This window comes from Vombatus ursinus, unplaced genomic scaffold (genome assembly GCF_900497805.2).
Source record: "Vombatus ursinus unplaced genomic scaffold, bare-nosed wombat genome assembly UNPS02014973.1, whole genome shotgun sequence".
Taxonomy (NCBI): Eukaryota; Metazoa; Chordata; class Mammalia; order Diprotodontia; family Vombatidae; genus Vombatus; species Vombatus ursinus.
In genome coordinates, this window is record NW_020954751.1 from 13,015,155 (window position 1) to 13,041,549 (window position 26,395).

Genomic DNA, 26,395 nt, shown 5'->3' on the forward strand with positions numbered 1-26,395 from the left:
AAAAAAATATTATATCTTTTTTTCCCACTAACTTCTAAATGAAATTTAACATTTCCTTCAATTATTTAAAAACACTATTCTGTGAAGGGGTTTATCCAGGTTTTACCAGATTGCCAAAAGAATCTGTAAGATTCAGAAAGCTTAAGAACCTCTGCTCTAGGTTGCTATAATTCTTTTTTCAGTCATGTCCAACTCTTTGTGACCCCATTTGGGGTTTTCTTGTCAAAGATACTGGAGTGGTTTGCCATTTCCTTCTCCAGCTCATTTTTACAGATGAGAAAACTGAGGCAAACAGGCTTAAGTGACTTGCCCAGGGTCTCACAACTAGTGAGTATCTGAGACTGGATTTTAACTCATGAAGATGAGTCTTCTTGATTCCAAGCCCAGTGCCTTATCTACTACACCACCTAGCTGCTTCTTGCTAAAAGTCATTGGTCCTCAAAATAAGGGTCGAAAAATCCCAGGGCTTTGTGGTATGACACCAAAGCGGCTTTGGCATGATTCCAAAAGATATATGATCAATCAGTTGGAGAGCTGGGAGATGGATTTCATTCCTCTATCCCTTTTATAGCTTGCTGTGGGTTTTTGTCTCCAATACAACCATAGCTACCCTCCATTCCTAATTGCCCAATTGCGCTTAGCTTTCCCACACTATAATGCAAGCTTTCAAACTCTCCCATTTTGCCTTTCTGGGCAGTTATAACCTTTTTGCCCAACTCAGGGCACCCTACAGCAGTAGCTATGCAGAGGCCATTGAAAAGCTGTTACTTTACTGACTCATGACCCATTATTTGATTATTGATGGTATTGTGTATCTTTCAATAAAAAAAAAATCTTAGCTGAATTTCAAAAATTACCTGAATAATTAATTATTAATAAGTGATTATTATTTACAATTTTATCCTGTCCTCTAGGACATACTCAGGAATTATTTAAAAAGCATATTCAATCACATTAAGTTAATCTCATTAAAAAGTACTATTAATAATATTTTAGTAAGAACAAAATATTTTGTATCATTAATCAATAATTTATTTCAACTTTAGCACATCTTTTAAAATTTCTATTTTGTGTATATTTTATAAGGTATACAATGTATTAATATAGTATACATAGATAATTTACAAATAAAAAAAATACACATATTGGGAGCGAATGCTCCAAAATGTTTTATTGATAGAGAAGCAAGATCAAAAAAAGTATGGAGACCAATTCTCTAAATCAGCAGTTCTTAAAACTTTTAGTCTCAGGACCCCTAATTTACACTCTTAAAAACTATTGAGGACCCCTTAAAGAACTTTTGTTTATGTTACACTATCAATATTTATCACATTATAAATTAAGATGTTTGTTATTATGAAAATAGTTTTGACTTTGTGGACTCACCTGAAAGGGTCTGGTCCTCAGACCACTTTGAGAACTGCTACTCTAGGCTGCTTCCCATTTCATGGAGATCAGGCTATTCACTGGTTTTCTCTTAGTCTATCTTGATATTTTATTGTCCCAACACCTTTTCTGCTCCTAAACTCTCTAATGACATCTATCATGCCACTCTTCCTGTCAGAAGATAGCATTTAATTGTGGAGTTTTAAATTATCCAATCTACAATAAAAGAAACTGAGGCAGAACTCTGAGTCAATGGCACTTTATTAAAGGATTCATGGTCCCCATCTAATGAAGTAGACCTCAGATCTTCCTCACGACCTGAGATGTCCCTAGTCCCCAGTTTTGGCTTGATACACAAATATGCATAAGAGGCATGGTTAGTCTCATTGGTTGATAAACTTTGCTCTTGAGCAGATCTTGACAGACCTATTTTGACCTTGTAGGAGGCCTTGATGAGCACACCCACGGGCTGGTAGAAAGGCAGGCTGCAGGCTGCCAACCAAGGTCACTTGTTAGTCAAGGGCTCATGGTCATCTCCCCATCTTGGGCAACGAAGGGATGACAAGGGATGAAGGGGCAACAAAAATAGGTGGGGGACTTTCCAGGTAATTGAGTCAGCTCCAGCACCCTGGGCTTGATCACCATAACAAGGAAAAACAAGGGCGGAGGGCCTCTAGTTAGCTTCCTGTGATTAAACAAGTGAAATTACAATCTGCAGTTCACAGCTCTGGGGCCTTATATACAGAATTTATAATCACTACCCCTATGAAATCATATCAAATTGATTAATAACTGATTGGAATAGAGTAGGGGTCCAAATGAACCCCTATAATCATGAAAGGAGATATTTTATAAATGAAAATAGATTGTGAATTCTTGAACAGGTGATATAGGAATTGAGTAATTTTTAGCAGTCACTACCAACATTCTATTTTTAAAAATAATCATTTGGCTTAAAACAATATTGACATAACTTTGTGATGATAAGTCTGATCCTAAACACCTGCACCCCAAATTACTTTATATTCACTACACACTCCCACTCCCAGAACGTAAACTCTTTGAGTATACCTTGTTGTTGTCTTTTTATTTCAGGTGCCTAGTACACAGTAGGATGCTTAATAATACCTGATGAATGAAATGGAATGGAATCAAATTGCAACTCTGTCCCTAAGAAACTGCAGAAACCAGTGATTATGTATGTCCAGCCATTTGACTTAGCTGGCTCCCCTTTCCATTTTTTTTCAAAATATTCTGTGGCCCTGGGGCAGCTACATGGTTCAGTGAATAAAGCACCAGCCCTGGGTTCAGGAACACCTGAATTCAAATGTGAGGAATGCTAACAGTTTGGTTCCCACAGAATTGATAAGAAAACAGGACAGGGGGAGATTAGGTTATTGATTCCAGACTTTCCTGTTCTCCCCTCCTTTTTTCTTACTTTCCTGCTGAACCAACAGTTCCTTGTTTCTCTCCTTTTTGCAAACCTTGTTGCTGGGGAAAAGTTTCCGAGCTTAGACTGTGAGCTCTGAAGCCCAGCCAATGGGAAGAGGAGCTAGTGGGAGGGTGAGGATTCTGCCTTAGGGTCTATGTAAACTGGCTTTGAGCTACACTCCTGAACACCCTGGCTGAAGCCATCTTGAGCAAATTCTGAGTGTGTCCTTTCTCATGAGAAAGTAATAAAACTCTTTTTTGCCTTTCTTAAGAAAAAGTCTCTGATTTGATTATTTTGGGGGTCACAAACACCCCATACATTTCAGGTGCCTAGTACATAGTAGGATGCTTAACAATATCTGATGAATGAAATGGAATGGAATCAAATTGCAACTCTGTCCCTAAATAACTGTGGAACCAGTGATTATGTATATCCAGCCATTTGACTTAACTGGCCCCCCTTTCCACTTTTTTTCATAATATTCTGTGGCCCTGGGGCAGCTACATGGCTCAGTGGATAAAGCACCAGCCCTGGGTTCAGGAACACCTGAATTCAAATCTGGCCTCAGACACTTGACCCTTACTAGCTGCCCTGAGCAAGTCATTTCACCCTGTTGCCTCACCACAAAAAAACCCAAATAAACGTGTGTGTGTGTGTGTGTGTGTGTGTGTGTGTATTTTGTGGCCCTGAGATGAAAAGAGCACCGAGTTAATTATTTAGAAATAGTTTTAGGGACACTATTTTCCTTCTATTTTAAACAGTGGGGGCATCTAGATGGCACAGTAGGTAGACCACTGGGCCTGGAGTTAGAAGGACCTGAGTTCAAATCTGACCTCAGACACATGATACTCACTAGCTGTGATGACCCTGGGCAAGTCACTTAACCCTGATTGCCTCACCAAAAGAAAAAAAAAATAAACAGTGATGTTTTTGAACAGTGTAAACACAAGGATCAGTTACCGAAAATCTCACATACTGGTTTCCTCTTTTTGAGGATGCTATAGTAACTGAAAGGAGTTAATGAGAAAGAGAGAGAGAGAGAGAGAGAAAGGAATGACTTCACCTCAGAGCCAAAAACAGAAATAAGCTACCCCAAACTAACCTGAGCAAATTAATTTGGCATTGAGAAGGTAGAAATGTGTGTTAGCTCAAAGTCTAGTCTCACCATATGTGCAGCTAGAAGGGAGTGATCAGTCCCCCAGAGAGTATAGGCTCTTGCCCCTTTAGAATTTGGAGGAAGAAAACGAAAGGCCACAAGGGTTTGTACCCTGGGGCTGGTGACCAGAGGCAATTGTTCCAGACCTCGGAGAACTTCCAGAAGAGGTAAAGGGAAAGTGGCTGCCTTTGGGAGGAAGAGCACACAGTTCCCGTGTTGTGCCTAAGGGCAAAACCTCAGTTGGCAATGCTAAATACTACTCCGGTTTCTATATCACCATGACAGCTATCTTTTCCTTCTAAGAAGATGGGACATAAAATAAAAGTGGAATAAAAAATACATTCTGATAGTTCAATTAAAAGTTTTTAACTTGTGTTCCATGGACCTTCAAAGAGTTCGCAGATAGATTTTAGGGAGGTCCATGAACTAGGATGGGAAAAAAAAATCTTTATTTTTCACTCACCTCTAACTAAAATTTAGTATTTCTTTCAATTAATTAAAAATGTTATTCTGAAAAGAGGTCTATGGGTTTCACTAGACTGCCAAAGTGATCTATGGAACACACAAAAAAGGATAAGAACCTCTGATTTAAGTTTTTAAGTATACATTTATCTAAGTTTTAGTCAAATTTTTATACAATAAATACAAATGTATTTTTACATAATACATACATAGAAGGCACGGTTTTTTAACTGAATTTGCTAAATATAAGTATAAAATTACCAACATGCCTGTGGCATATAAGATACCACTAAAGATCCCATAGTGTTGGCAGCAGGCTCCAAGCCACAAGAGGGAGATCAATTTGGGTTGGGTCAAGCAACTCTGTGTGGGTATCCAATAGCATCTAAGATTTCTTTTTTTCAGTTCGGAAACATACCAGAAATCCAAATGTGTGTTGGCTACCTCAGTCTTTCTTATAATTCCTTGTTGAAGCTGGTGCCTTAGCATGAGATACAGCATCAATTATGCAAAGGTAGCAACAGCCTGCTTGCTGTTGCATGAACAAGAGCTCTATCTCCCAGCCCTAGGCATTTTCACTGGCCATCCTCCACCCCTGAAATGCTCTCCTTCCTTATCCCTGCCAGCTAAAATTCCCACCTTCTACAGGAAAGCCTTTCCCAATTCTTCTTAATTCTCATTCCATCTTTAGACTATTTCCTATGTATCCTGTATATAACTTGTTTGTGCATATTTGTTTGCTTGTTGTCTCTCCCATTAGAGTGTGAGCTCCTTGAGGGCAGGCACTGTCTTTTGCTTTCCTTTGTATCCCCAGTGCTTAGTACAATGCCTGGCACCAAGTAAGCTGACTGTCTGACAAGTTGTATGTTAACAAATTAAGCAAAAGACAATGCTGTTAAATAAATCTCTGCCAGGCTGCACTTCATGCTCAGGAGGACTACATTTGAACCACAGACAACATGTTAGACATCCATGACCTATGTCACCTACTTTATATCTCTTAATGTTATTTTAAAATAAATTTTAAAACAAATGTTCACATGCATTCATAATTTGTCCCCACCACTGCTATGATAAACAAAACAACAACAAAAACTCTTATCATAAACATTTATACTCTAGCAAAACAAATTCCACTATTGGCTATGTCCCCAGATGACTGCCTCTCTCCTGGGAGGTGAATGGCATTCCTCATCCTCTTCTGGCCTCAGGATTTGTCATTGCCTCAGAGTTCTAAAGTTTTTAAAAGTAATTTTTCTCTATAATGTTACTGTCATGATACAACTTCTCCCTGTTCTGCCTACTTCCACCTGCATCAATAGAGGCCTTCGCAGTTTCCTCTTAAACTATATATTAATTATATGTATTATATATTAATATATAATAAGCTACATTAATGTACCTGTTTTTCTGAAGGCTTCCAACATTTGTCATTTTTGTCTTTTGTCATTTTTGTCAATCTGATGGGTGTGAGATAGAATCCCAAAGTTGATTTTATATCCTGCTACTTTGTTAAAATTATTAATTTTTCTATTAACTTTTTAGTTGAATCTGCAGACTTTTCCACATATATAGTGGAATAGGCTGCAAAAGGAGATAATTTTATTAACTCATTGCCCATTCTGATTCCTTTAATTTCTTTTTCTTCTCTTATTCCCATTGCTACCATTTCTAATACAATGGTGATAATGAGCATCCTTGTTTCACTCCTGATCCCATTGAAAAGGTTTGTGGCTTATCCCTATCACAGATAATGCTTGCTGATGGTTTTAAGTAGATGCTTCTTATCATTTTAAGGAAAAATCCATTTATACCTATACTTTCAAGTGTTTTGAATAGGAATGAGTGTTTTGTTTTGTCGAAAGCCTTTTCTGCATCTATTGAGATAGTGATTTTTGTTACTTTTGTTATTGCTATGATCAATTATGTTAATAGTTTTCTTTATATTGAATCATCCCTGCATTCCTGGTATAAATCCTACTTGATCACAATATATAATCTTTGTGATATATTGTTCAAGTCCCCTAGCTAGTATTCTATTTAGGATTTTTGCATCAATATTCATTAGTCAAATTGGTCTATAATTTTCTTTCTCTATTTTTGTTTTTGCTGGATTAGGTAACAGCACCATATTTGTTTCATATAAAGAGTTTGGTAGGACTCCTTTTTTGCCTATTGCTCCAAATAATGTATTTAATACTAGAATTAGTTGATCTTTAAATATTTGGTAGAATTCACTTATAAATCCATCTGGTCTTGATGCTTTTTTCTTAGCACATTTATGGCCTATTCAATTTCTTTTTCTAAAATAGGTTTATTTAGATATTCTATTTCCCTTTCTGTTAATTGGGGCAGTTTATATTTTTGTAAGTATTCTTACATTTCACTTAAATTGTTAAATTTATTGGCATATAATTGGGCAAAATACTTCCTAATAATTGCTTTAATTTCATCTTCATTAGTGGTGTAGTCACTCTTTTCATTTTTGATACTCATGATTTGGTTTTCTTTTCTCTTTTTTAAAATCATATTACCCAATGGTGTGTATCCATTTTGTTGAGTTTTTAATAAAACCAACTCCTAGTTTTATCTATTAATTCAATTGTTTTCTTACATTTGATTTTATTAATCTCACCTTTAATTTTTTTTAGGATTTCCAATTTGGTGTTTAATTGGGGATTTTTAATTGTTTTTTACTAGTTTTTTTTTAATTGCATACCCAATTCATTGGTCTGCCCTTTCTCTATTTTGTTGATATAAGTATTTAAAGATATGAATTTTCCTCTGATTACTGCTTCTGCTGCATCCCACAAGTTTTGGTTTATTGTTTCATTATTATCATTCTCTTTACTAAAATTATTTATTGATTTTATGACTTGTTCTTTAACCCACTCATTCTTTAAGATTAGGTTAGTCTCTAACTAATTTTTAATCTGTTTTTCCATAGTCTTTTATTCAATGTAATTTTATTGCATTATGATCTGAAAAAAGATGCATTTAATATTTCTGCTTTTCTACATTTAACTATTAAGTTTTTATGCCCTAATATATGGTTAATTTTTGTAAAATGCCATGTACCACTGAGAAAAAGGTATATTCCTTTCTCTTCCCATTCAGTTCTTTCCAGATGTCTGTCATATCTAGCTTGTCTAAGATTCTATTTATCTCCTTGACTTCTTTGTTATTTATTTTTTTGATTAGATTTATCTAGCTCTGAGATAGGAAGTTTAAAATCCCCCCCATTATAGTTTTGCTATTTATTTCCACCTATAATTAATCTAATTTTCCTTTAAAAAATTTGGATGTTATAGTATTTGGTGCATATGTGTTTACTATTAATATTAATCTTCATTATCTAGAGTAATTTTATCAAGTTTCTATGTTTCTCTCTTTTAATTAAATCTATTTCAGCTTTAAATTTGAGATTATGATTGTTACTCCTGCTTTTTTTTATGTCAGCTGAAGCATAATAAATTCTACTTTAGCCCTTTATTTTTACTCTGTATCTCTCATTTTAAAATGTGTTTCTTATAAACAGCATATTGTTGGGTTCTGGTTTTTGATCCATTCTGCTATCCATTTCTGCTTTATGGGTGAGTTCATCCCATTCACATTCAAAGTTAGAATGACCAGTTTTGTATTTCCCTCCATTCTATTTTTCCTCACTGTTTATCCTTCTCTCTCTCTTTACCCTATCCCTCCTCAGAAGTCTAATATACTTCACTGCCTCCCTTATCTGCACTCCTTTCTAAGAGTCCTTCTCTTATCCTATCCCCTTGCCCTCCTTTTTCTCTGTATGTTAAGAAGATTTTTATACCATACTAGATGTATGTTATTCCCTCTTTAACCCAGCTCCAATAGGAATAAAGTTCCCACACTATCTGCCCTCCACCCCCTCCTCCCCTTCACTCTAACAGTTCTTCCATCCATGCCTCTTTTGTATGAGATAATTTGCTCCATATTACCTCTCCTTCCCCAATTTTATTTTTTAGGATGATCCCATTATAATCAACTCAACCCCAAGCCTTCTATCTATATATGCTCTTTTGAATTACCCTAGTATTGATACTATTCTTAAGAGTTACAAATAATATTTTCCCATATAAGAAGTACGCAGTTTAACATTATTAAATACTTTATAATTAGTCTTTCATATTTATCTTCTGATGTTTCTCCTGATTCTTGTAAGCCAAATTTTCTGTTCAATTGGTCTTTTCCTTAAGAATACCTGAAAATCATTTAATTCATTAAATACTCTTTTCCCTTTCAGGATTACACTCAGCTTTGCTGGTTACATTATTCTCAGTTGCAAATCTAGCTCCCTTGTTCTTTGGAATATTATACTCCATGTCCCTCAGTCTTTTAATGTAGAAGCTGCTGAATCTTGTATTATTCAGACTGTAACCCCCAATATTTAACTTCTTTCTTTCTAGTTGCTTGTAATATTTTCTCCTTCACCTGGTAGCTTCAAAACTTAGCTATAAAACTTCTGTGAATTTTTATTTTGGGATCTCTTTTGGATGGTTATCAGTGTACTTTTTCAATTTCTATTTTACCCCTTAGCTCTAAAATTTCAAGGCAATTTTCCTGAATAATTTCTGAAAGTGTAATGTCTAGATTCATTTTGTTTATCATAACTCAGGTAGTCCAACGATTCCCACAATTTTTTCCCACAATTCCTGATGATTTATTTTGACTACAGTTCAAAAACAAAGTTGACTAAAATTCATCCAATAACCATAGGTCACACTGAAACCACATCTATTTGAAGGTTCCAGGTACTATAATTAGGTGTCCAATAAGCATTTGTTAATTGACTATTTCTGATTAATGTTCTATTCTTAGATTTCCCTTTGCTATTCTACAGCATGGCATGGCAGGAAGCAAACAAACAAGAGCTCTGGGGCCTCAAGTTGTTTTGGAGTATTAGCTGGGCAAATTAGCGCTTTCCTTTGATTAGCTGTGCCAGTCAATGCAAGCCCCACCATGTTCCAGAACTGTCTGGCAACAGACTATTTTCTGAGAACTAGTCCAGCTAAGTGTGGGGAGGTTTATTACCAGCATTAGCTTACTAGTAAATCACTTGACATCTGCCTGTCTCAGTTTCCTCAACTATAAAATGGGGTTGTTGTGAGGATCAAATGAGTTATTTGTATCTCAGTACTTAGCACAGTTCCTGTAGGTATTTAATGAATGCTGTTTCCTTTCCTTTCATCTTGACTGGAAAAGTTTATTCAGGGGCCATTTACAAATGCCCTTCAGCACAATGCCAAATTGGTCTTGAGAATTTTGGAGAGAATTCTTTTCAGTTTGAAAGTATTACATGGGGGTTACTATTTTTTAAGTGATACATTATGTTTGTGTAGTGGGGGACTGACCAGTGAAGACCCAGTCCTTAGGGCATATGTAATATCTTCTGTCTGAATCCCATTCCAGACACTGGAGGCTGGGTGAGCCTGCTTCTGGGCATCAATAATTGAGAATCTCTTTTCCCATAGGTATTCTCTTTCTACTTCCATCCTTAGTAAACTTTCTCAATAAATATCCATTGCAAAAACTGGTGTCAGTTGATTAATGGATATTGAGGAAATATTAACTGGTTGAATGAATTTGGGGGAACACACTGGATGGGGGCTCATAAACAATAGAATTAGAAAACCTTCCACACCTCAGGGTTACCCATACTTTGAGGGGAGAAGTAGATCTGACCCATTGTTTGAGAGGCTGAATCCAGAGCCAATGTAACATATGTGGGGGCTCACTTGTAGTAAACACTGGGCCTTTTCAAAACTATTATGTCCCACTCCAAAGATTCTTCATCCTAGACTCTCTTTATTGATTACCCAAGTTTTCAAGATCCACCAGAGAAAAAGTTGGATATTCTAGTATTTCCTCATTTGTATATATTTATTCAAATATTATTCTTTTCCAATTAAAATTAACATATTCCATTTCAGTATATGAAAGGTTTCATTAATTAGAACTCCTTTTATAGGACACAGGAATTGAATTTACTTCCTTGTGAAGGCATTTAAAATATTTTTACAAAATCAATTTTAAAATACTCAATTATTATTTTATATTTCTTTTAAGATTTCATACAATTAAATCAATCAGACACCAAGATTTCAACTGTTAAATAATTTTATTTAATAAACTTATTTGACTTATTGTAGAATTGTCAAATAACTAAAAATCAAGTTATTCTTTGAAAGTCATTATTAGGCAAACTCAGTTACAAGTGAGAGAAAATTTGTGAGAAATTTAGTGAGAAATATTGCCTTATATTTAAAATATTGGGAAAGCATAATCTATATGAATCACATTTTTTAATATGAAAATTGTCATGAACCAATCATTTTCTCTTTGAAAGTTTTCTGGCTAAAACTGTTTGATATCTATAATTTAATCTCCTGAGCAGCAAAAGAGTATGGAATTACCATACGTCAAATATAGGGTAAAGGGGGATTTGGTACCCACCCCCTGCCCTTGCCAATCTTTTAATGACAAGATATAATCCCTCCTTTACAACAGTATCAAACATAACAATATCCTCCTCTTCTTCCCACTCTTCCTGTACCTTGTCCTCCTCCCTCTCGCTTTTCTTCTCTCCTTTTTTTCTTCAAAGCTATTCTTTATGGCTGTAAACTTGAATTTGATTCCATTTTATTTAAGAGATGAGCATCTAGAAGTTAATGAGCATCTAGAAAAAGAAGCAATGATCATAAAGAGACAGCATGGCTTCATCAAGCACAGATCATTTCCTAAAGGTGTCAAAGAATATGAACAAACAGTTCTCAAAGGAAGAAGTAATAGCCACATGAAAGCTTCATATAATAAGAAAAATGCAGATCAAAACAATCCTGAAGTTCCATCTTACATTCAGCAGCAAATTGGCTAAGCTGACAAAAGATGGGAATTTCCAGTGTTAGAATGGTTGTGAAAAGACAGGTGCACTAATACATTGTTGGTGGAGCTTTTATCCTAGATATAAACATTTATGTAATGTGATAATTTATCCCTCACTCTGCCTTTAGGATAAGGATAAACTCCTCAGCCTAGTGCTTAAGTCCCCCATGATCTTGCCTCAACACATCATTCTAGATTTGTCACATTACTACTCTTTTATATTCTTAAATTTCAAACTAGACTATTAGTTAGTTGTACCTTGAACCTTATACTATTCCCTACTTCTGTTCAATCTGTGTGGCCTGAAATGTACTCCCTCATCTGTATCTCTCAGAATCATTCTTTTATGGCCCAGGTCAGGTGCTACCTCCTTCAGCTATATGTTATTTATATACTAATTATTTCTATACATATCCTTGAATCTATAAAGAATGTTTTTTTCCCTCTTCTGCATTCTAAGTACCTTGCGGAGTGCCTTATAATCAATCATTCACAAGCATTTATTAAGTACCTTCTAGGCGGCAGGCACTACATAGCAAGCATTGTGCTGGGTGCTGGGCACACAAATACAAGACTTCAAAAATCCCCCCTCAGAAGGAGCTTACATTCTAATGGGAGAAGCACAAGTACATATATGTCTAAGTAGAATAAATATATAAAGAGAATGCCTTCTTTCTGAGATTAATTTCCACTAATACTGAATAGCACCTCTGGTATGAGGGCTTACCAAGCACTTTTCAGGGTTGCTCATCTACCTTTGGTGTTCTCACTCAACTCTCAACTCTCACCTGTGGCTCCAAGAAGTTGTGGCCACACCCTGGTAAACCATCTCAGCAGACAGGCTAAACAAGGCTGAGGGTAACCAACAGGCCTCAAACCCATTGGGGTGTTAGAGGGATGTCTACCCTAAGGATGTGGAGCCTTCCCCCAGTGGAGCACTTAGTCAGACATCAAAGATGACAAAGTAATCCACTGCATCCTGGGCTACTGCCAGTTGTTTTGACTTTTGTCCTGCCACTGGACTCTGGAGTAGAGTGAGGCTGATAACTTTGTGCAGTTCTGCCTCACTTAAATTCAATTCATCTACAAATCAAGACATCACCCTTCAATGTCATTAGTCCTCTTAAAAAAAAAGGACAAACAACAACAACAAAAACAAAGAGAATGAATACAAAATAGTTTGAAGGACTGGTACTTGCAGTTGGGTAGAGGGAAGGCTTCATGTTCAAAAGGTGGTGCTTTAGCTGAGTCTATGGGTGGAGGTAAAAAGGGAGTGCATTCAACAAGGCACAGGGGATGACCAGGGCAAAGTCAAAGAGGTATATGTCATATGTGAAAAACAGAGAGAAGTCCTATTTGTCTGAATTGTAGAGTATGAGAGGAAGTAAAAGTAATGAGGCTGGAAAGATAGTTTGATGCAACATCTTGAAGGGCTTTAAAGATAAAACAGAAGAGTTTGTTTTATCCTAGAGGCAATAGGAATACAAATAGCAGGTGCTTAATGTTTTTTGTCCTGAACTGTTCATTAAATGCTTCTTTTGTGCAAGACACTACTAGATCATGTCATGGAGATACATAGATCAAAGTGCATAGTCTTACCCTCAAAAAGCTTAAAATCTAGTAGGCACCATGTACCTAGATAACCACAGTACAGGGGAGAAGTTGATTAAGTGCATGGATTGCAAAAGGGAGAGATGACTTCCAATACTGGTAATCAAGGAAAGCACCATGGAAGAAGAGGCACTTAATCTTGACCTTGAATGAGAAGAATTTTCATGAACTACTAGAAGCCATTCATTTTAGGGATGAGAAAAGCCATGTGCAAATGCATACTGTCAGAAAAGGTAAACATGGGAATAGCATGAAATAGTGTGGTTGAATCAGAGTGCATGAAGAATATTAAAGCTTTAAAGATAGGTTGGAGTCAGATTGTAGAAGCCCTTGAGTGTCAGGCAAGGAATTTAGGTTTTATTTAATAGGCAACTAAGAGCCCCTGATAATTTGAGCAGAGGAATGAGGTCAAGCTCCTGGGACACTACTGCAGAGCTCTCACTCCAAGCTGACACTGGCCCATTAATATCCATTCAATTCAATTTTTTATAAATTTTAAATCTTGGAGGCTCCATTGGATATTTCTGCATTTCTACCATCTGAATTAATTCCTAGCTTAGCTCCAGAGTTGAAGGTCACTCCTTGCTAAGATGGCGTGTACTGAGCTGGAGCCAGGTTATCTACCGCTTGACATGGTACAGCTGCAGCAACCCTCTGAGATTCTAGGGCCACCCCTATCTTTTCCGTAATCTCTTTGAACCGGTTTTGAACCCCACATCTCTCCATGTGACCTGGGCCTCAGTTCCTCATCTGTAACAGGCCTACAAAGCCTTGGAAGTTCCTTCCAGACCTTGATTTAGGATTCCAAGACACCAGGGATGGAGAGGCTGTAGCTGTGTGACCCTGGACCAGCACCTAAGCAATCTGGGCCTCGGTTTCCTTATCTGGGAAACGAGAGGGTGGATTACAAAGACGTTCCAGCTCTAAACCTAAATTTAATGTCTTTTCACCTTCTAGACCAACCTAGGGAGCGTTTTGTGGTTCAGGCTGAGGGGTGTTATTAAAGCAACTTTTGGCGGCCATGATGGGCCAAGGAGGCTCTCGAAAAGCTAGGCCCCAGCTTGCAGGCCCTGAAGGCAGGCGGAGGGAGGGTCCAGGGCTGGGCCACCGCAGCCGCCGTAGCCCGTTAGGGATCCCGGATTGAGCTCGAGCTTTCACCGCGAGGCCCAGCTCACCTCCTCACCCTCTCGCCCCCAACCGACCTCGGGCGGCGATGCAACCATGGCAACGGCTAGCGCCGGTTGCTAATGCAGGTTCATGCTGACTGCGCGGGAGCGCCCCCAGCGCCGGATTATGACGCCAGACGGAGGCGGCTCCCCGGTCTCGCGCGACCGCCGGCGACGCCTCGGGGCCGGCACCAGCAGCTACGGCAGAGGGGCGGAGGAGAGGTCAAGATGGGCGCTCCGCGGGCGGGGGAGGAGGAGGGAGGAGGAAACTGGCGATAGGCGACCGGAAACACCGACGCCCGGAGGCCCCGCGGAAAGCCGCCCCTGCCGCCGCCGCCGCCGCCGCCGCCGCCGCCGCCGCCGCCTGCTCCAGCGGGAGAGAAGCGAGCGGGCGGCGGGGCGGGCCGTGACAGAGACAGGAGAGGGAGGGCGCGGGAGCGGCGCGGGCGCGGGCGGAGCCTCCCTCTCTCTCTCCCTCCCTCCTTCCTTCCCTCCCACCCTCCTTCCTGCCGTCCTCGCCGCCAGACCGCCGGCCCGCAGCCCGCCTCAGCCCCCGCCCCTGGTAAGCCCGGGGCGGCGGCGGCGGCTCATGGCGGCCGTGGGGGCCCCCCAGCAGGTGCGGATGGCCCAGCAGCAGGTCTGGACGGCGCTGGAGGTGGCGCTCCGCGTTCCCTGCCTTTTCATCATCGACGCCATCTTCAACTCTTACTATGATGCCAGCCAGGGCCGGCTCTGCGTCGGGTTCCAGATCCTCATCCGGCTCCTGGGTAAGGACCGGGCGGCCCGGCCCCGCCGGGCCCCGCCGGGCCCCGCCGAGGGCCGTTGTGCCTGCGGCCGAGCTTTGCCTCGGGACGCGCGCTTCTGCCCCTCGGCGCGGGAGTGGGGGGGCGGAGAAGGGGACCCCTCCGCTGGAGGTGGGGAGGGGGCTAGGCCCGGGCTCGATGAGTGAGTCAGCGTGGTGCTCAGCTCGGCCTTTCTTCGGGGGGCTAGGGCGTGGAGGGGGGGTCTTGGCCGTGGTCGCCCTGTGGATGGGAATCGTGGCTGATGGCCAAGGCCACGGGAGAGGCAGAAGGCTTAGGAGCTGTGCTATTGACATGACCTTGGACAGAATGCGCTAATTCGGGGCTCAGGTTCCCTCGTCACCTCCCTCCCTCCTCCTGCACTGTCAACTCCACGTTTTCCGCAGGTGCTACCAGTGTGAGCCCCTTGTTGTCATTGTTGTCAGTGGTGGTTAAATGGCATTCCAGATGGGGAGGACTGGAAATGTCAAACCAAGGAACTATTACAGAAATCCTGATTGAGGAGATGTGAACCATACCATGCTGGGTAGGAATAAGCCGGGAAGTTAGAGTGGTGGTTAAATGAGTAACAGTCTCCACAAACCACACTTAAAATCATTTTCTTGATAGTTGCACAAGGTATAAGGGATCTTGTAAGAGTCTTAAAAAGTCCTTCCTACATATGCAGAGAGGCAGCGTAACACAGGGGAAAAAACTTGCTCTGGGAAACAAGGGGCTTGGCTCCGTCACTAACTTCATGACCTTGGGAGAGTCACTTAGCCTCTTAGGGTCTTGATTTCCTCCTTTTTAAAATCAAGGATTAAGATTAAATAATATTAGCTTCAGAGAGATCCCTTAATATTAAACGTTACTGCCACAGGGGAAAAGAAAACCTTTTATGCTTTAAAATGAAATCTGTCATAATCGTCACATATGGTATAGACCAATTTGAAATGTCTTAATTGTCAGATTTGGACTAAGCCGACTCTGAAGTCTGTCTTAATTATCAGATTTACTTTATGAGGGCTACTGCTTGGACTGTGAGAATTTTCTTGTGAACAGACAAAAAAAGAATGTATTTCAAGGTTGTGTTCATTCAGAAACTGTTGGTGAGTTTCATCCTGTATTCTTCTGAGACTTGTGGAATGTGTCAAAAATCACATAGTCCAGCCCCCCTGATTTTATAGGTGAGGAAACTGAGGCCCAGAGAGATGAAGTGACTTGTCCAACATCACTAAGCAGAATTGGGACTAGGACACAAGTCCTGTAGTGTTAGGTACTGTACTTGGTCTTCAAATCAAGAATATAAATTGTCTGCCCATTTGTTGCATCCCTGTTCTTAGTGAGTAAGAATAGCTATTGGGTTTTGTTTTGTTGTAGCATTATTAAGGGCCAAATTTTTTTTATTCAGTTAAAAAGTAATAACATATGCCATTCTTCAATACTTAGAGCACCTGTAGCTTCATTGGTCTGATAGTCCTGCCAGCAGCATTTTAAATAATTTAACAGTAATAGCTAGCATTTATGTAGTTTTAAGCTTTGCAAAGATCTGTCTAAGTATTATCTCATTTTGTTTTTTACAACCGCCCTTGGAATTAGATACCCCGTTTTCCAAATGAGGAAACTGAGGCAGACAGGTTAAGTGACTTGCCCAGGGTCATACAGCTAGTAGGTGCTTGCGGCCAGATTTGAACTCCATCTTCTGTCTTTAGTTCCAGCTCTGTCATCCCACTTTCCCACCTACCAATATGTAAAGTTTTTAAAGTTTGAGAACTTTCCAGAACTTGTGCTTTATTCATGGCCTTTGGCTCCCAGGGCTATGACTACCTCTGCACCAAGATGAAGTATTGGATTAACTTTAGTAGGATCATAAAATTCACACTGGTAAGGACTTCAGGTCATCTTCTCCTATCACCTCATTTTCAAGTTGAGAAAACCGAGGACTTGGTCAAGATCCCATGTGTTACTAATGTAAGAGCTGGGTAATTCATTTGGGAGGGAATTACAAAGTGTAGAGTCAAGATTTGAACCCAGGTTTTCTGATACAAATTCAGCATTTTTTTTTTATTGCACAATGTGGTAGAAGAATCACTGCAAAAAAAAAAAAAAAGCAAGGTTTGCTATTTTTATTCACCTATGAGGCAGTGTGGAAAGAGTACTGGCTTTGGAGAAAAAAAAAAAACAAAACAACCCAGAATTTTGAGTTCTGACTTGGCTCCTCACTCCCAGTGTAACTACTTGCCTGCCCTTTCGGGGCATCAGGACAGGTATAGGGGAGTGGAGATAGAGATTGTTTCTAAGAACTTTTTTAGGGCTGAATCTTATGAGATCAGGAATCGTTTATAGACTAAATGTTAGAACTAATTTCTTTCTTTTTTTTTTTTTTTTTGCTAGAACACAGATATAGAGACTGCCATGTTAAAAAAAAATTACTACAGAAGACATGCCTCAGACCATCCAGAAGCAAGCCCCCTTTGGGCCATGTTTTAAGAATTTCTGTTTACATATAAGTTGTTCCCCCCCCCATGGCAATTTGGGCATCTTTGAGAAAGGAGCAGGGGGAGAAAAGAAAGTTTGTAATAGCCAAGCAGAATAAGCTCAATGTTTAGTTTCTAGGTCTTTCTTAATAATAAAACATGAAAAGTTGAATTTTGCAGAATTTAAACCTAGTGATGGTGTACTTTTTCATTGATAACTAGGGCATACTACAATTAAGATCAAACTTTATTACATATTTTAAAATACAAACATTTTAATCTTCAAGGGCTTTTGCCAAACATAAAACATATGCTGTGCTGTTTATATAAACATTTTGATTCTAGAATGTTCTTGGTTTTGGACTTTATTAAAATAATTGGAAACATTTGTTATCTAAACCAATCACTAGACCACTCCTTAATTTACTCCTGTATAATTGACTGGATTCAGTTTCTTTCTCTGCCAAAAAAGAGTCTGTTTTTAAAAAATTCCTTTTTAGAACAAAAACAGTATATATGTTAAATATTCTGGGTCTTAAGCAGTGTAGCATCATTATGCCCATAAATATTAAGGGACAAAAACCTGGAATGTTAAGATGCTGACTGGAGTAGGGGGCCTTAATTTGGTACTTTAAAGGAGTAAATTTACTTATAACTAGTATTCAAAGAAATGATTTTTCAACTTAATTTCTTTGATTTAAAAAAAAAAGTGAAAATGGCACAATAAATATAGACCAAAAAATGCCCTTACAGTAAGGAATCTGTATTCATGCTAGTTATACTTCTTTTTTTTGTCCCATTCTTACCTGTGCTTCTCACCCAAAATTTACAGAATCAGTGATGTCCTGTTCCTGTATCATTTTTTATTTATTTCTAACTCTTTCACCAAGGTTTTCTTTAAGATCACCTGGGCTCATGTTATCACTTCCTTCCTTTACTAGGGTTATCCTCCTTCCTCTTATTACTAAGAGTTTCTACTTCTCCATTTCCTCACCTCTACCCCCGACATTGATATGTTGAGTACTAGAGGCAGCTGAGGGCATTTCCCATTATTTCTAGTACTCATATGATTTGAAACCATAAATTTCACAGTTTGCTTCCTAATGTCAGAAAAAAATATATATTATTTGAGAAAACATAATAGATTGTATCATAGTAAAGAATATTAATATCTTAACCTTTTCTGAGGAAATACTAAATTCCCTTCAAAATACATAATTCATAGTCAATGTAATAATGACATAGCTAATTTGAAACTAAGTTAGGAAGTGTAAGTATCAGAGTTCTCTTGTTATCTACATGAAAATATATCTTATTGCCGTAAAATAAAACAACAGATAAGAAAAATGGAAGATAAAACTTGGAACTCTGGTTTTGCATTGACTTTTGAAGCCATTGGTAGAATACTACAGTTGCTATGTTAGATCAGTTAGAATGTGCTTAGTATCTGGTAATACTATTTATGGTTTTATTTCCCTAAAATTGATGCATTTCTCATTTCTTGGGTTTCTTTCCTTTGGGAGAAAATTAGCAACACTAATGCATTAATTTCATTAATTAACCCATAAATGTCTACATCTCTACATCATATATTAGAACATTTTTCTGACATTTCTGTTTTGGGCTATGAATTTCTCTTAGTTATTTAAGGTTTATGGAGTAATGTTAGGGTGTGAGAGGCTTATAGAGTGAATATTTGACATTTTTAACAGATCTAGCCTAAAATGAAGACAGTGTCATAGCCTATTATGTTCTTAAAAATTTTTAATTTTTAATATTTTGCAAATGGATTTTATTTCTAGTGATAGACTTATTTGCCCAGTGGAGTAGAGATATTCAGGATATATATGAATGGGAAAGAGGGGGTATGGTGGTCATGTATTGAGAGCAAGGGATAAAATGTTAAAAAAAAAAAAAAAAAAAAAGACCCAGTGGAAGGTTTTAAGCACTTTGGATGGACTCTTTGGAGTATATAGGGGAGGACATGGAAAAAAGATTCACTATATGGAAAGGTAGGGGTGAGTTGTAATTTGCCTTGATGGAGAGAGATCATAGGAATATGTACTTTAGTGAGATCACAGAGCCATTGAAATAAACATTGTAAATGATTCATAATTGTGCATAGACTATTAACTTCTCCACTCTTATTCATCTAGCAGGCAGTAAGCATTTATTAAGGGCATACTGTGTGCCAGGCCCTGTGCAAATCTTCTAAGCACTGGGGGATACAAAGAAAGGCAGAAACCAAAAAAAAAAACAACTCCCTGCTCTCAAGGACCTCACAGTCTAATGGGGGAGACAACATGCAAATATCTATGTACAAACAATATCTATACTGGATAAAAATAAGTTGGAGATAATACAAGGAAGGCACTAACATTAAAATAAAGCAGGAAAGGCTTGCAGAAGGTGGGATTTTAGCTGGGTTTGAAGAAAGTCAGGGAAGTTAGGAGGAAGGTATGTTGAGGGAGAATATTTTAAGCATGAACTGCCATTGAAAATTCCTGGAGTCAGGAGATAGGGAGTATTTTGTGATGAATAGTGAGGAAGCCAGTGTCACTGGATTGCAGAGACGAGATGATAGGAAGTAAAGTGTAAAAAAGGTAGGAGGGAACCGGGTGGTGAAGTACTCTGAATGCCAAACAGATCCTAGAGGCAAATAGGGAGCCCCTGGAGTTGGTTGAATTGGGGATGACATGGTCACTTAGGCTTTTTGACAGCTGTGTGGAGGATGGACTAGAGCAAGGAGAGATTTATGGCAGGCTGACCAAACCTGTGGGCTGTTGCAATAGTCCAGGGTGGTTGCAGTTTCAGAGGAGTGAAGGGAATTTATAGCAGAGATGTTAACAAAGGTAAAATTGATAGGACTTGGCAACAGACTGGATACGGCTGAGGGTAAAAGAGAGTAAGGAGTAAAGGATGACACCTGTGTTGGGAGCTTGGGTGACTGGGAAGGATGTTGGTGCCCAGGAAGGTAATAGGGAAGTTCAGAAGAGGAATGGGGGGAGGGACGACAAAGATAACAAGTTCAGTTTTGGATGTCTTGGATTTAAGATGGGACTCACTTTTCTATCTTGGTTATTTTGCTGTTGTACTTATTAATTCCAGTCTTTGAAATTCTTTTAATATCTTCATATTAATTATATTCTAAATTATATTATTATATTAATATATGATATTTGGTACATCTCTTCCAAATATTTGTCACTATTTTACTTTTTGGTTATGGTTTTATTCCTTTTCCCCTAAGTGCCATGAATTGATTGAACACTTTTCCCAACAGTATTTTCTAATTTCTTTCAAATTGTCAATGTCTTTTTTAAAAAATGTAATCCAAATAATAAATGCTGCTAAGATCTCAAAGGAAATGAGATTACCAACTCAACACATACCCAATTTGGAGTTTTCTCTTCTTTCAGTTTACCTGATACTTCAGCTTTAATAAGCACACATGCAGCAACAGCAATAGCAGATTCTTCTTGTCCCCCTAGGACATTTTTCTACTCAGAAGCTTGGTGATAAAATGGGGTAATCAAGATGTTCACTGGCTTTAATGAAATGACAGTCTTTTATGAAACAGCTTTTACTAGTTATTCACTGACCTTACTACTGCTTTGGCCTTTTTGTATTTACTCAACATAAGTATTTTTTCCCTAAGTTGGTAAAGCAAGTACCTGTGTTCCCACACTGTCCAGAATATAAGGTACTTACACTTCACAATTGCATTAATGTTTTGATAATGTTTTTGATACTTTAGAGTAAATTAACAGTTATGGTTTTAGATGGTTTAGCAAATAAAAGTGACAACTCATGGTGTATAGCAATTAAAGATTTTCAAAGCACTTTCCAGTAGACTATAAGCTCCTTGAGGGCTGGGACATTTTATTTTTTTTAGCCTTTGTGTCATCAAGCATCAAGCATAGTTGCTTGCACAGAGTAGATGTTTTAATAAATGCTTATCAAATTCAACTGGCAACATAATTGAATTGAATTGGCAAATAATAACCCCATTGTTATAGATGAAGAATCCAAAGCCCTGACATGTTCAGACAGCTAGTAAGTGAGGCAGAATTTGAACACAGGTGTATAACACCTTTATTCCAAATCCAGTTTTATTACTCTACTGCCTCTCTGTTTCTCTCTCAGCCTCATTTATATTGATTTTTTTCTTAATCAGGATTGCCTGTGTCTGAATTTACAGTGTGAAACCTATGGTTCATAGCTATGGCCTGTACCAAGAGATTGGCTACATCCCAAGAGTAGTTGGTCAGTTTGGAATAAAGTTTTCAGTATAGTGCTCCTGGAATCACTACTTGGTCTTACCTTTTATCATTTTTATCTTTGACTTGGATAAATACATACTTAGGTAACTTATCAAATATGTAAAAGGCACAAATTTCAGAGGGCTAAATTGCTAGATATCAGAATCTGAAAAGATTTTGACAAGGTAGAACATTGGGCTGAATCCAGTAAGATTAAATATAATGGGAGGTAAAACTTGGGTTCAAAAAATAAACTTCACAGATACAGTAAGAGGGAGGAAACATGGCGAGTCAGTATTTTGAAGAGGAAAAAAGGTCCTGGAAGTTACAGTAAAGCAAGCTCAATGAGTTATCAGTATGAAGTAACTGCCATAAAAGGTGATGTAATGATCTTATGCTGAATTGAGAGACTCGGTGCTCCATATTAGGGGTGACTGGGGAGGGTGTGGGGGAATGGGGAGAGACTTCAGTACAATAGGAGGGTAGTTGTGTTATTTAGTCCTAGCATTCTCTGTTGTGTTCAGATCAGAGTTGTTGTCATGTTAAAGGCTGGGTGCTTCTTGTAAAAGGTGGCATTTTAGCTGAGACTTGAAGGAAGCAAAAATGGTCAAAGGTATGAGGATCAATTAAAGAAACAACAGGATGTTTTGTATGGAGAACAGAAAGAAGGCTCAGAGAGGACACTAGCTGTCTTGAAGTTCCTGAAAGGCTGTCACATGAAAGATTAGACATGTTTTATTTGGCTCTTGGAAGATAGAATTTAGAAAGGAGCATTAAGTAGAAGTTGCAGTGATGAATTTAAACTTGTAAGGAAAAACTTCCTAATGATAAGAGCTGTCCCAAAGTAGAATGGGCTCCCTAGGAGGTAATGAGTTCTCCCTTGTTAGGGAAGACAGATTAATTTTGTCCGAGGTAAACAGGAGAGACATGGTAAAGATGAATTGGACCATTAAGGCTAGGTAGGATAAGCAGAGATGTACAGAAAAAGTGTTTTCATAACCTAAAAGCACAGAAATAGTTTACAATACATTGTATTTTAGATAGATTAAGATGGCTGAAGTATAGATAGAGTAGTGAGAGATAAGACCTGAAAGCTAAGTTGGGTATTAGATTGTAAAGAACCTTAAATGCCAAACCAAGACATCCGGATTTTGGTAGATAGTGGAGAGCTCTTGAATGTTTTTGAGCAGGAGAAATGATACTAGAGTTGTGCTGGAAGATTAATCTGGCCTCTGTGTTTGAGACAGGGAATGTTTAGAAGGAGGAAGATCAGTTAGGAGGGCTGTTTGCAATAATGTAGGAGGAAGTAATGATGCCGTGAAATAAGGGTGATGACTTTAGAATTGGAAAGGAAGTGATTTAAAGGCAGCACAAAGGAAGAATTGATTCAATTTGGTGACTGAATGAGTGGCAAATGAAAAGTTTTTTTTGAGGCAGAATTTGGACACACCTAAACAAATTGGAAAATCAAAAGAAAATAAGTTTTTAGAGGGAGGGAGGGAGGTTTTAGACATGTTGAATTTGAAATGTTGGTGGGACAGTTGGAGAGGTGATAACTGGAATTGAGGAGTTATGTGAGCTCTTTAAAAGGGAAATATAGAGAGAAGAGAGAATGCTCTGCTCTTGGTTTAGAGGAGAAAGCTAGCATGTTCTGCACCAAGAGATATACTTAATAGACAGCTTCTGGCAGTAAAAAGGAATTCTCTGGCTGTAGATAGTTGTCAGAGTGAGATGCTTAAATTATGATTAAAATACACAGTATATTTGATTTTTACAAAATATAAAAGTAGCAATGGATTTTTTTCCAGCCTAGCATTTTAAAATTCTTGAGCTCTAGTGCTTTTTGTGGAAGTTAAATTCTTTCACCCACTTTTATGTAAATATTCCTTATTTTTTATTCAGTGTGTTCATTTATTGAGCATCTACAACACAACAAGGGACCGTATAGCAGATTAGCGTATTAGAGAAATAAGACCATGTACACATTTATTCTAAAGTAATTTGTTAAGAGGGCAAAAAGTACATGAGGACAAACAGTGCTGAGTTCATAGGTCATCTGTCTTGCTAGCCCTTTTGGGTGGGTCTTTGATGATCCTTTGAGATGAGACTATCAAGAGAAGCAGTTGTTAGGGCATTGTTTATAAGCATGAAACTGTCTATGCATCATAAAGTAATTGAAGAACTTGACACGTAGAGGTCCATCAGTTCTTCCCAAAATTCTAAGACAGGATGTTTGTTTAAAGGAAGCAAATAGTGATTTCTCTTCATCTTTTTCTTTCAGGTATATTTGTGTCCAGTGTTGTTCTGATCTTGTCACAGCGATCACTTTTCAAGTTTTACATGTACAGCTCAGCCTTTCTACTAGCTGCAACTTCAGTGTTGGTGAATTATTATGCCTCTTTGCACATTGACTTCTATGGTGCCTACAACACATCAGCATTTGGAATTGAATTTCTTCCTCGGAAAGGTCCCTCACTATGGATGGCACTCGTCGTTCTTCAACTAACATTTGGAATTGGATATATCACATTACTTCAAATTCAGTCCATCTACTCACAGCTGATCATAATGAATTTCTTGGTTCCTGTAATAGGCCTAATCACAGAGCTACCCGTACATGTCAGAGAGACTTTAGTTTTTGCTTCTTCCCTGATTCTGACATTAAATACCACACTTGTGTTGGCTATGAAAATTAAGTGGTTTTATTATTCTACACGATATGTTTATCTTTTGGTAAGGCATATGTATCGTATTTATGGATTACAGCTATTGATGGAGGATACCTGGAAAAGGATTCGTTTCCCAGACATACTGCGAGTCTTCTGGCTGACAAGAATTGCAGCGCAAGCTTCTGTGTTAATATACGTTTTAAAGATGGCAAATGACACTGGAGAAAATTCCTACCTTATTTCTTGGGATAATTTCTGGGAGCTAATTTGTAATCTTATAATAAGTGGATGTGATTCCACACTAACTGTTTTGGGCATGAGTGCTGTAATTTCATCAGTTGCCCATTATTTAGGGTTAGGGATACTAGCCTTCATTGGGTCAACTGAAGATGACGACAGGAGGCTTGGCTTCGTAGCACCTGTTTTGTTTTTTATTTTGGCTCTGCAGACAGGTTTAAGTGGGTTAAGGCCAGAAGAAAGACTTGTTCGCCTAAGTAGAAACATGTGCCTTTTATTAACTGCAGTCCTACATTTCATCCATGGAATGACAGACCCCGTGTTAATGTCTCTCAGTGCCTCTCATGTGTCATCTTTTCGTAGACATTTTCCTGTGCTCTTCGTCTCTGCTTGTCTTTTTATTCTTCCAATTTTGCTCAGTTATGTTCTCTGGCATCATTATGCACTAAATACGTGGCTGTTTGCAGTTACAGCATTTTGTGTGGAACTTTGCTTAAAAGTAATTGTATCTCTTACTGTTTATACGTTATTCATGATTGATGGCTACTATAATGTCCTCTGGGAAAAGCTTGATGATTACGTCTACTACGTTCGTTCAACAGGCAATATTATTGAATTTATATTTGGAGTGGTTATGTTTGGAAATGGGGCTTATACCATGATGTTTGAGTCAGGAAGTAAAATTCGGGCTTGCATGATGTGCCTCCATGCATATTTTAACATCTACTTACAAGCAAAGAATGGCTGGAAGACATTTATCAATCGTAGGACTGCTGTTAAGAAAATTAATTCACTTCCTGAAATAAAAGGGAGCCGCTTACGTGAAATAGATGACGTCTGTGCAATCTGCTATCATGAGTTTACAACATCTGCTCGTATCACGCCATGTAATCATTACTTCCATGCGCTCTGCCTTCGGAAATGGCTGTATATTCAAGATACTTGTCCAATGTGCCATCAAAAAGTATACATTGAAGATGTGAAGGAAAATGCAAACTCATCTAACAACAATGGGTTTATCTCACCCAATGAAAATCCTGAGCAAGTTGTAAGAGAAGCTGCTGCCGCTGCTGAATCTGACAGGGACATAAATGAAGATGACAGTACCGATTGTGATGATGATGTTCAACATGAAAGAAATGGAGTGATTCAGCATACAGACACAACAGCTGAAGAATCTCTTAATGATGATACTGACTGATTAAAATGGCATTTATTAATCACTGAGGTATTTGTTTAAAATTCAGTTCAACAAAAATGGAGTAAAATACTTCACTTCAGTGTGTAACCAAGCACAAAAACAGTATCAATGTTGAGTCTGTGAATGGTTTTCCGTTTACTGTGATGTGCTACTGTAAATATACCTCTTTAATTACTGCTGGTCTCTTTGGTGACCTATTTAAATTTGTGTACATTATTGTACATAGAATAAAACGTTTTCACATGTTTTTAAGACAAAGTTGGACAAAAAAATTTTTGATAGATGTAATGTTCATACAGTGCGTCAACTGTGCCAAAGATACACATGTGCTAGCTCTGGACCCCAGTTTTCTCATTGAAATGAATAGTAAAAATGCAAGAAAGCATCCTTTACAATGAATTATCTAGCCCTGAAAAACTTAAGATATTTTACACAGACTAAAATGAAAGTATGAGCAAGTGTTTTCTAAGGATATAAGAGCCGCACATGGGGTAGGCTTAAAATCCAAGAAAATAAACTTCCTAGAATGTAACTGATAGAAATGTCTGTTCAATTTTTAGGTAGCACTTACCTTGACCTGTGTTTTGAAGCTTAGTTTCTTAAAGGGCTGTGTTAAAAAATTGGGGCTTTCATCAAGTAAGCTTTGGT

The 26,395-nt window shown here is 38.3% G+C and overlaps 1 protein-coding gene across 1 annotated transcript; it reads left to right on the top strand.

Moving 5' to 3' along the window:
* The first annotated feature begins 14,711 nt into the window (after positions 1-14,711).
* LOC114030684 (E3 ubiquitin-protein ligase RNF139) lies at positions 14,712-26,283 on the top strand. Its single transcript, XM_027845538.1, has 2 exons — positions 14,712-14,889; positions 23,922-26,283. Exons 1-2 carry the CDS (start codon positions 14,712-14,714, stop codon positions 25,745-25,747), a joined length of 2,004 nt encoding a protein of 667 aa, XP_027701339.1. The 3' UTR covers positions 25,748-26,283.
* The last annotated feature ends 112 nt before the right edge of the window (positions 26,284-26,395 follow it).